The 10,000-nt window shown below is 38.0% G+C and overlaps 1 protein-coding gene across 1 annotated transcript in view; it reads left to right on the top strand.

The window, feature by feature from the left end:
- Nucleotides 1-6,534, top strand: part of crm (cramped chromatin regulator) — a 15,969-nt gene extending 9,435 nt beyond the window's left edge. The window contains exons 6-15 of the mRNA XM_070116986.1: nucleotides 62-268; nucleotides 666-862; nucleotides 989-1,102; nucleotides 1,410-2,069; nucleotides 2,189-2,386; nucleotides 2,515-3,201; nucleotides 3,347-3,592; nucleotides 3,961-4,113; nucleotides 4,485-5,808; nucleotides 5,993-6,534. Of these exons, the coding sequence (XP_069973087.1) occupies nucleotides 62-268; nucleotides 666-862; nucleotides 989-1,102; nucleotides 1,410-2,069; nucleotides 2,189-2,386; nucleotides 2,515-3,201; nucleotides 3,347-3,592; nucleotides 3,961-4,113; nucleotides 4,485-5,808; nucleotides 5,993-6,435 (4,229 nt within the window). The 3' untranslated portion in view covers nucleotides 6,436-6,534. The remainder of the gene's footprint in view (nucleotides 1-61; nucleotides 269-665; nucleotides 863-988; nucleotides 1,103-1,409; nucleotides 2,070-2,188; nucleotides 2,387-2,514; nucleotides 3,202-3,346; nucleotides 3,593-3,960; nucleotides 4,114-4,484; nucleotides 5,809-5,992) is intronic.
- The last annotated feature ends 3,466 nt before the right edge of the window (nucleotides 6,535-10,000 follow it).

Here is a 10,000-nt window from a genome sequence, read left to right as displayed (position 1 = left end):
GTGTATGTATAGAGAAACTTAAATTCATTTTATTTACTGATTACATTTTACTATGCTACAGGAGTCAAGAAGGCCACCCAGGAACTTTACGGCCTCATTAATTATGGTGAGCTGCGCAAGAAGATTGGAGGCACACTAGATGAGCGCAAGGGGCAGAAGTTGCAGGAGTTGATTCGCAAGGGTTCGACCAGTGTCAGGGTTAAAGGCAAAAGTGTCAGGGTGAGAACACCTATTTGCCGAGCTCTCAAAAAGCTGAATCAGATTGAAGGTGAGGAGATTTGTGTTTTGCATAATAGGGCTTGGGAACATCAATATGTTCATGTTTATGCACTACTACTATTGATATGAACTGGTCAGTACTTCTGTTATAGATGAAAAATTAAGCTAACAAAATTGAAGCATGGTTGTATAATTGGTCTGAGAACACCACTGGATGTGTATGGCCTCAGCTGTGGTTGCTTTGGTTACCATAGCTCTGTGAGTTGTATATATAATCCTATAAAAAATCTGAACTTATGTGAACTTTAATTGGCTGTCATACTATGAGCATATATTTGTTATACAATTCTTACTTAGCCAGGAAATAGAAGTGATGAAAGTGTTCAGATTTGGGTTAGTTCTTCAAATTTCCAAGAGAATTTATTATTTGCCCTTACTTTTTATAGAACATCGTGAGCATGGAGAGCTTAGAGTCCCCTTAAGCATAACAGTGGAAATCGTGCCTGCAAGTATACATGCTTGGTGCCATGTCCAGGGGCAAGCGCACAATCCTCGGGTCCGTGTGACAACTCCTCTCCAACGACCTTTGGCAGCTCTCATTTCCCACCTGCAGGAGAAGTGGCGGAGATCAGAACTGAAGCTTGTATCCTTTGGATTTACAAATTTTGACCAGTCTTTGTTTTTACCATCCTCTTCTTTTTCTTCATTGTGATATTGCATCATTTTTCCCCTTACCCCTATTATTGTGCTTTCCTTGACTAGAAACCAGCGAGAAACCCTTTCCTCCAGGGCGACGTTTCCTGTGAATCTGGAGGATGTCAAGGAAAAGGTTCTGAGAATATTACCTCCCAAGGGCACTGTTATTAAGCCAATCTCAGTGCAGGTGAGTCTGATTGTAATGTGTAAATATCTTTCATGTAATTAGGTTATCATAGATTGATTTGTTTTTTGTTATTTATCAATAGGTATACATGCATTCATAATTTTTAGTGCTAGTAGTAGTTGTAGCAGTAATAGTAGTTTTTGTTGCTAGGAAATATTGGGATTTAGTGTTGTAAGTAAAGTATAGTAATTCTTGATCCTTAATTTTACATAACACTGATATTCCTACTATTGCTTTGATTCTAGTAAGAATATCCTTGTTACAAGATATTCCTAGTCCCTCTTCCTAAAGCCTTTCATCATTGCAGCCTGATGTGTTGATGAAGAGCTCAGCAGTGTCCCTCCTCAGCCACGAGGCAAGACTCAGACGGCGTGGAGAGAAAATTGGAAGAAGTAACAAGCGCAAGGAAAACAAACAAACCTTGAACAAGGGACCAACAGAAGAGATAATCATTGATGAGATTGCAGGAGAGGGGGAGGGTCCACAGTGTGATGCAGAGGGGCTGGGGGGAGATGCAGAGGGTCCTGGCTGTGATGTGGATGGCCTGGGAGGAGATTTAGAAGACCTGGGAGGAGAAGTGTCCCAAGAAGAACTGGAGGATGGAAGTGACGTGGAGGTGGGGGGGATGAACTCGCCAGATGGGGACCAAGAAGAGGCTGTCATACTCTCACCAGATGCTCCAGCAGGTACGACGAAGAGTGCTTGTGGACCTATGCAGGTGAAAGAGGAACCTCCAGATTCCCCACTCATGATGTCACACGGCATTATAGACTCCGATATTAAAGTGAAGGAAGAGAGTGAAGCAGAGTCAACAGAAGCATTAAGACAGTTGCTTGCTCTGGAGACTGTGGCCAATGCTGGAACACCAGAGAATGATGCTGATGTTGTTTGTGTAGGGGAAAGTACCAGGCTCACAGCGAATGTTGGAGAAGCGCAAAAGAGCTCAGCAAACTCTTCAGCAAACCAGGTAATATATTTGTTCCTCATTGTAAACACTATTCACTTATTATTGGCCTCTTTAATAGCCTGTGGCCAAAAACTGTCTAGATAACTATTGATATACAATTTTTCCCTGTTCTCTCAAAGGCAACTTCAGCACGAAATAATGGCCCTTTGGAAGAGAAGGGATTAGATAGTCCTAGGCCAGATGAGGATGAAAAAGATCAAAAGGGAGATGTCACAGCAACACCTGGTGAGGACACTGAAGCCTGGATGCAGAAAATACAGGGAGGTTGGACTCTCAGCTCTGTGGGAGGAATAACTATTGGAGAATTGTATCTGTTGGTAAGAGGATCCTGGTGAACTTGTTATCTAGTTGTATACATTGCATAGTGAAATGGTATATACTGGTATGTTTTAAGCTTGGGAGACAAAGAATATTTATTATATGCAACTTGCTTTTCCTGTTTCAGTTTGGGCAGAATAAGAAACTAAACTTGGAATATGATTTTGAGGAGCCAGTGACAGAGAAACTGAGTGAATCAGATGAGTCACAGACAAAATCGCAGGAGGATAGTCCATCAAGAGGAGCTATAAGTGGAATTGTCAATTGTGATATAACAAAGGCAGCTACCATAGCATCTAGTAATCTTCCAGGGGCAGGGATGGGGGCCATGCTTGATATGGAGAGAGAGCAGAGACCAGATGCAACAGGCAAAGAGACAGCAGACAACAGTAGAGAAAATGCAAATGATAAAAGTAAAGTGGATGTAGGGGAGGCCAAAAGAGCAGCAGTGGAGAATCTATCAGGAATGCTTGTGCAGCTGTTGTCCATGGCAAGAGTGATCATGGCTAAAAGCCCAACAGAATCCTGTTCTTGTGGCCATGTATGTGGCCGTGGTGGTGGTGGGTTCCGTAGCCCAGCTGCAACAAAGGGACAAGGCCTCTTAGGGCTTGGCCGGAGTCCCAACAGTGGTAGGAGCCCTCGCAGTGGAAGATTAGGATCAACTGGTGGAAACAGCCCCAATGTGCGCAGCCCAGGAATGCAGCAAGTGATTGCTGGGCGAAGTCCTCTTGCTGCCAAAACACTCAAGGAACGCAACAAGCCTTCATCAGCCAAAAAGTTGATACCAGATGTAATGGGCTCAGGAATATCAAAGGTAAGGACAAATTGGACAGTTTTGTATTTGTAAGAAAATGAAATGTTTAAATAGAGGTGAAACACAAAGATAAGATTTCATTAATTGAAAGAAATTCATCTCTGACTTGCTATTAAGAGATTGTAATTACCAATCTTGTCTTTAGGTTGACATGACGAATGGCACCAGTAGCAGCACCAGCAATGGAGTCGAAGTGACATTCTTGCCACCCATTTCATCGGGTGCCATCCCCACAACAAGCACCACCTCAGGCTCACAGGATCAGGGGCAGATGGCAGGAGTGCGGGTCGTGGTAGGGACTGGGGGTGATGGGGGAGAGTTCAGAGTACCTGTAGCACCTGCGCCAAGGCAGGTTCACTCTCAGCAGGCCAGCTTCAATGCTCAGCTGAATGTAAGTTTCTTGGGAGGAATATTGTCTTATCTCCTCCTTCATATTCTTTTTCTTTTTCTTATTCCTCCTCCTGCTACTCTTCCAGTCATTATTATTATTGTTGTTATTATTATTACTCCTTTTATTTCTTATTTTTGTTATTATTTTTTTCCTCCATTTCTTCCATTAACTCCATTTTGATATGAAAGTTATGGGGACATAATTTTAATGGCTTAGAATTTATTGTGAAGTTGAGGATTAATTATATATATATAAAGAAAAAAAAAGGATTGGTACTGATTTTTGTTTGCTGTATTTGTATCTTTGATATATATTTTTTAAATTCTTCGATTTAGAGCAGGTTATTGAGACTTTCTATTCTCTTCCAGAAATTTTTACCAAGGTACAACAACAGGCCTGGCAGGAGGGTTGTACGCAAGAATGTTGTGGTCCAGCGCCAGTTACCATTATTACCCAAAGCTGTTGTCCCACCGCCAGGAGTTGTTACAGTCAAAATGCTCGCCCCTTCACCCCAAGACCAGGTTTGTCATCATAGTCTGTGTGCGTTATAATTCATATACTGAGTACAATTTATAGTTGTTTTATAACAATTTTTCACCATATGACCCTATTGTTGCGGCACAAGGTTTGATTTTCACTAATCGGTCAATCAGTGAATAGTATTTCTCACTGAAAAAAAGGGGTTTCATTTCCTTTTGTTGGTACATTGCTTGGTAAATATATTTCTTTATTTTTTTATGTTATGAAATACATAACATAAAAGAAAACTAAATGTCCAGCAATCTACCGTTTATTTTATTATATTACCATTTTTGCAACATTGACTATTAGGACATCCACCTGAACCAAAATGGAACATGGAAATTACTTACTCTTATGCTATCTATTTCAGACTAGTAGCAGCTTCATACCTATTACAATTGCTCCAGCACCCAGTGGTATTCCAGTCTCCACAGGCAGCCTCATCTCTTCAAACCTGCAGCCTAAAGTGTCACCCTCATTGTCATCACCTACACAGCCAATAAGACATCAGCTGTTGCAGCCAGTACAGACATCTTTGATTAATAATAAACCTCCTTCACCGGTGCAGCTACCGGCACTGACAACTAGGCTTCCAACAGCATTACCTTCAAGTACTCCCTGTGCATTAGGCAATGCTATATCTGTCAATGTATCTGGTCAGCCATTGTTGACAGTAGAAATGCCTACCTCTGCAAGTGGAGCTCCAGTCACTGTGGACACACCCAGTAATTCTGTAGAAAGGGTTGAAGCTCTTCCATCTACATCAAGAGTTGATGACACACTCAGTACTACAGTGAATACAGTAACTAATGCTTCCCATGTAAATGGGCTGCTCAACACTATAGTATCACAAGCACTGAGTGAACTACCAGATTTGAGCACGCCACCAGGGACACCACAGCCATCTAACATGAACAAATCCCCCAATACTGGTGGCCATTCTACTGTAACCACAGTAGCTTCATGTCCACGAATTCCATCACCTTCACTTTTCAATTCTTCACTCTCACTTGATTCATTACCAAGCCTAAGTGGTGGAATAATGACCAATTTACCCCTAGTCAGTAATTCATCATCATCTATATCACCTTCATTGTCATCAAATGTACTAACACAGAGCATTTCATCCTCATTATCACCCATTACAAAATTACTCACTACTGCCAGTACAAGCCATCTTGAGCTTTCACCCCCTCCTTCACAAACCAATAGCTTTGCCTCCTTACTCAACACACCCACACCACACTCCATTAGCAATACCCCCCCCATCCAAGTTCACAATGTGTCACCTACACCACCCTCTCTCTCCGCTCTTCTCTCTGCCTCATCACCTCCAGACATGAGCAGGAGTTTTGCATCTCTCCTCTCACCACATCACGAAAATGCATCAGCAGTGACCGTGCCAGAGCTCCATATTCCTGAAGGTGTTGTCAATTTGCCTCTCCTAGATATTTCCCTTGGGGGAACTGTCACACTGGAAGACCAGGCACCAAGTCTTCTTGGGGAAAGTACTACTGTGACACTAGGTGCAGAGATGCCTCCAGTATCCACTGTTTCCACTGTCACCTCCACATACGTAAGGCTTACAACTTCTACTTCATCTATGAGTGGAGTTAACAGTCTCCAGGAGACCAGTAGTGACAAACTACTAGATATTACCTTAGGAATCTCCAACTCTAACTCCAGCTTTTCTAGTAAGTATTAAATTTAGCTTGTTTTCCCTTTTTTCCCCCAATTATCCAATTATGTTTTCCCACTGTATTAAGATTCTACATACCTTTATCTTTTCTATAATGCAGAGACAGTTGATAGAGTTTCACTCTTAGAAAGTGTGTAATGATGTTAACTAACCTTTCTTTTTTTCCCATCTTTTACCAGGCTTACTTGCTGCTGCAACTCAGCCCCGTTCTCTTGATTCTGCTCTCCTGGGTACACCATCTCTAGTAAGTGACAGTTGCGGGATTGCTACTGAAAACAATGGTGATGGTGGCAGCGTTGTTGAAGGGATCTCTGCAGTGGATATATCAGGCTTTCCAGCCTTGTCCACCACACCTCCCTCCCCACCCTCGTCACCCTCACGTCTTCTGCAGCAGTCTGATAACCAGTGGCTTAACAATGAGGTCAATGATTTCTCCCTCTCAAGCCTGCTAGGACATTTTGAGTCCCCAGTCAAGGGATCATCTTCTCGGGGATCATCACAGCCTGCTTCCTCGGGCCCCATGTTGCCGAATCTCATATCTGTGTACAATGAAAATAGTGTAGACTTTACAGCAAAGTTTGCAGAGTTGAAAGCTCAGGCATCAGAAGTCTACAAACAGTAATTTATTTTCCTAAAAGTCTCAAATGGTAAAAGATTTTGAACCTGATCTTTTTGTAAATCTTTTTGTACAAATACATTAAACTTGAGAAAAGAGCATAAACTCTAGTTACTTTTCTTCACTACATAATAAGCATTGCACAATTTAGATTATCAATGCATAATTTTGTTATTTGTAGAGACAAGAGTGATTACAAATTTGTTGAGATAGTACATATCATATCACTCTAGTCTCTTAAGCACTGAAAGGGGTTTGTTGGCCAACTTGCATAAAGATTTTGCAGTCGTGATTATGTAAATAATTTTCCTATTAACAGATGGTCAGACAAGCTGGACAAATCCATATTGAATACTTAGATTGATGATAGGTGCTAGGAAAGGATTGAAGACCAAGTAACAAAAGTAATTGAAGGAAATTGCAAGTCACCTTGAGTTTTACCATTCTTGATCAAAACAGTATTATGGTTTCAAGTATTAACTTAATTAGTATTTGGCAGCAAGGCAAAAATGCACTAGAATGTGGAGAAACACAACACAAAATGCACCTGCTTCATTGTTATATATTCAATCAGAAGAAACACAAGTAGCATATTGAGTAAATTATCTTGCTCCACCAAAGTTTGTACGAGGACCTAGCAGTTCTCATTATAACTAAAATCCACTTTACCATTTCTGCCACTTAAGTCATTAATATGGCAGATAATTTTAGATAACCCATTTTCCATAGTATCAAAACAAGTATTAACAATTGGGTGCTCTCTCATGTATACATTGCTATTTATGAAGCATTACATGTATGTCTTGGTCAAGGCACCTTCCTATTACTTTAGACCTTAACTTGCTGCAAGCACTGGAAATCACATGGAGTTCATTATGGTTTCAGTAAACTAAGAGATGTAAGAGAAAATAACATTTAGTACAAGAGTTAACATAGGTTCCTAGTGTAAAATGTTGTGTAGCTTGTCATAAGTAATAGTCTGTGCTGTATGACAAGTTTATAGTGCCTGATGCTAACATTCAGCAGAAATGAGTGCAAGGGTTGGTGATTGAATGACAGTGTTGACATTAATGCAGTAGAAAGAACTCAGTACTTCAAGATCTTGGCTGTAGTACTTCTAGGATTTCAAATTTCTTTTATTTTTTTCTGTCACCAAAAAGAGTAAATTACAGTTTTGAAATTTTTGACAGCTTTGTCAGATCAACAAACTGAACAAGACTCATTGGTGCTATTTCTGATTTAGTCATCCCAGTGTGCGTGGTCTAATTAACATACTGTGTTACATTTCATTTATGATTTCAGAAGGGCAAAAAAGCTCTGTCTTTAGTGTGCAAAGTACATTGTTAAATGATAAACAAGCTTCAGTTTGTTCAGCTTTTACTCCATCACTCATTCACAATATAAAGCAGGGAAATTCCAGTCATTTCTGTAATATTTCACCTGTAGCTCAGTAGATATTTGCATTTTCCATTGGGAACTGCTATCAAATTTCAATTTGTTAGCCACCGTTTGCAACCATTTCAAGTAAGGAAGATTTGAAAGCTTTTTAAAAATAATTTTATGCTAAACAAATTTATCTTTTTCTGCTTGGGTTGTAAATCAGTTATTTGATTGATTGATTTTAAAAGGTGCCATTTTTAGAATTAGCCTTTTACCAGACAGACAACTTCCACATATTGTGGTCTTCCTTATAGGTTGGTAATAAAAAAAAAAAAAAAAATCATTATCATCACATCCATTTATCTAGTTTTCAGAAATTTTCTTGAACTTGGTAAAAAGTAGAATGAATTACTTCCTGCTTCAAAGCATTCATTGTGAAAATGCATAATCTCAATACTATCCTTGATTTATATTGTAAAGTACATGCAAAGATGGCATTTTTAGTTTGACATTGTAGATACTGTATGTTGTTCTTTGTAAATTCCAAAGAATGTGAAAGGTGCATAAATAACAAACAACTAAAACTGCATTAAGGGAGTGGGGAATTCATCAAGTTAGAAGCGAAGAAAAGGCACTGGTTCTTATAACTGTACAAAGGTAAAGAGAGAGTAACCAATACAACTGTAGAATAAGAAGTTAGTTTCACCTATTAGATAAATGCAAATATGTTCAGTAATTGGCTAGAAGAATCTGTGTAGATATTGACAATAGTACCTGGTTTCCAATAGTTTAAAAAAAGAAAAAAGAAAAAATAGTTATTTATTCATAGCAATAGAAAGTAAAGTGAATGATCTCTATTACATTTACTCTAATTAATGGAAAGATTTATTAGTAATTTTTGGGACATTTTACTTTGTATTTTTATTTTATTTTAAAGAACTGGGGCTTTAGGATGATGTGAATGAAACTATATTTGAAATGAATTAAGATTTTTAAAATCAGGAACAAATTGCTAACTATTCATTATTTTTGAAAGTAAAGGAATGTAGGTTTATTTTCCTTTTCTAACTCATCTATAGGCAAGTTGACAAATAACATCCAAATGGCTATTTTTTTATGAACAGGTAAACATGAAACCCAGACCTCAGACAAAAGTTCATATACGAGAAAGCTTGAAAAAATGAAGCATTATTTTTCTACTCTTATACAGCTGGTAAAAAAAATGATTTAATGTGTGTATCTCATTTGATTTTAGCTTATTTGACATTTATCATTTTCTCTTGACTACATTTAAAGGTACATTTTGCTGTGAATCCAAAGATTCTTTCTTGTATACAAATAAGAGGAATATATACTTAAAAAGAAACTTATCAGTTTTATTTGTTACAGACCATTTCATGTACAAGGCTGTGTTATTTTTATTAAAGGATTATGAAAATATGCTTGTTTAATAGTCCTTTGATAGACTGTATGACTTTTGATGTCCAGCACATTTATTTCTTTAAACCATTACCCATTAATAGTCCTGTAAAATGAGATGATGAGGGGATAAGATGATAAATGCAGTATATGTAATATTTTGAGTTCTGTAGATAGTACTTCAGCATCCCAGAATGGTAATATATTTATAATGAGATTTGCAGATAGGAAGGGGTTGATTTTAAAGTAAGATATATGTGCTGTTGATAAATAACAATCTCGGACTACTAAATAATATATATTTTGAAAATGTTTTTTACCGCTGTCAACTTTTATCAAACAATGAAATGTGCTTTCCATTACATGATTCTTGGATGGACTGAATGAATCTTGTAGGTAAAAATGAAAAAAGTAGAATTGGAGGTCTATTATTTTATGTTTTTGTGCTGCTAATGATTGACTATAACATTAGGAAAGAAAGTGCATTACATATCATTCTCTTCTTTAACATCTGTTCACTATATTTCTACTAACATTTCCAATGCTTAATTGTCAACCTGAGCAGAACTATAATGTATATCTAATTATGATTATTTTCTTTATTCATAAAGTTACTGTACAGCTATACATATACAGGAATTTTAATTTATCAAAAAGTTATTAATATGCAGTACCATTTTTTAAAACTGGGGAGTACATACAGTTCAATAGTAGCACATGCATCACACACAAATAAAAATATTTAATATATCAAAATAGGAAAAAAGGAAAC

This window comes from Penaeus vannamei, chromosome 39, assembly GCF_042767895.1.
Source record: "Penaeus vannamei isolate JL-2024 chromosome 39, ASM4276789v1, whole genome shotgun sequence".
Classification (NCBI taxonomy): Eukaryota; Metazoa; Arthropoda; class Malacostraca; order Decapoda; family Penaeidae; genus Penaeus; species Penaeus vannamei.
This window is presented reverse-complemented; position numbering and strand designations above follow the sequence as displayed.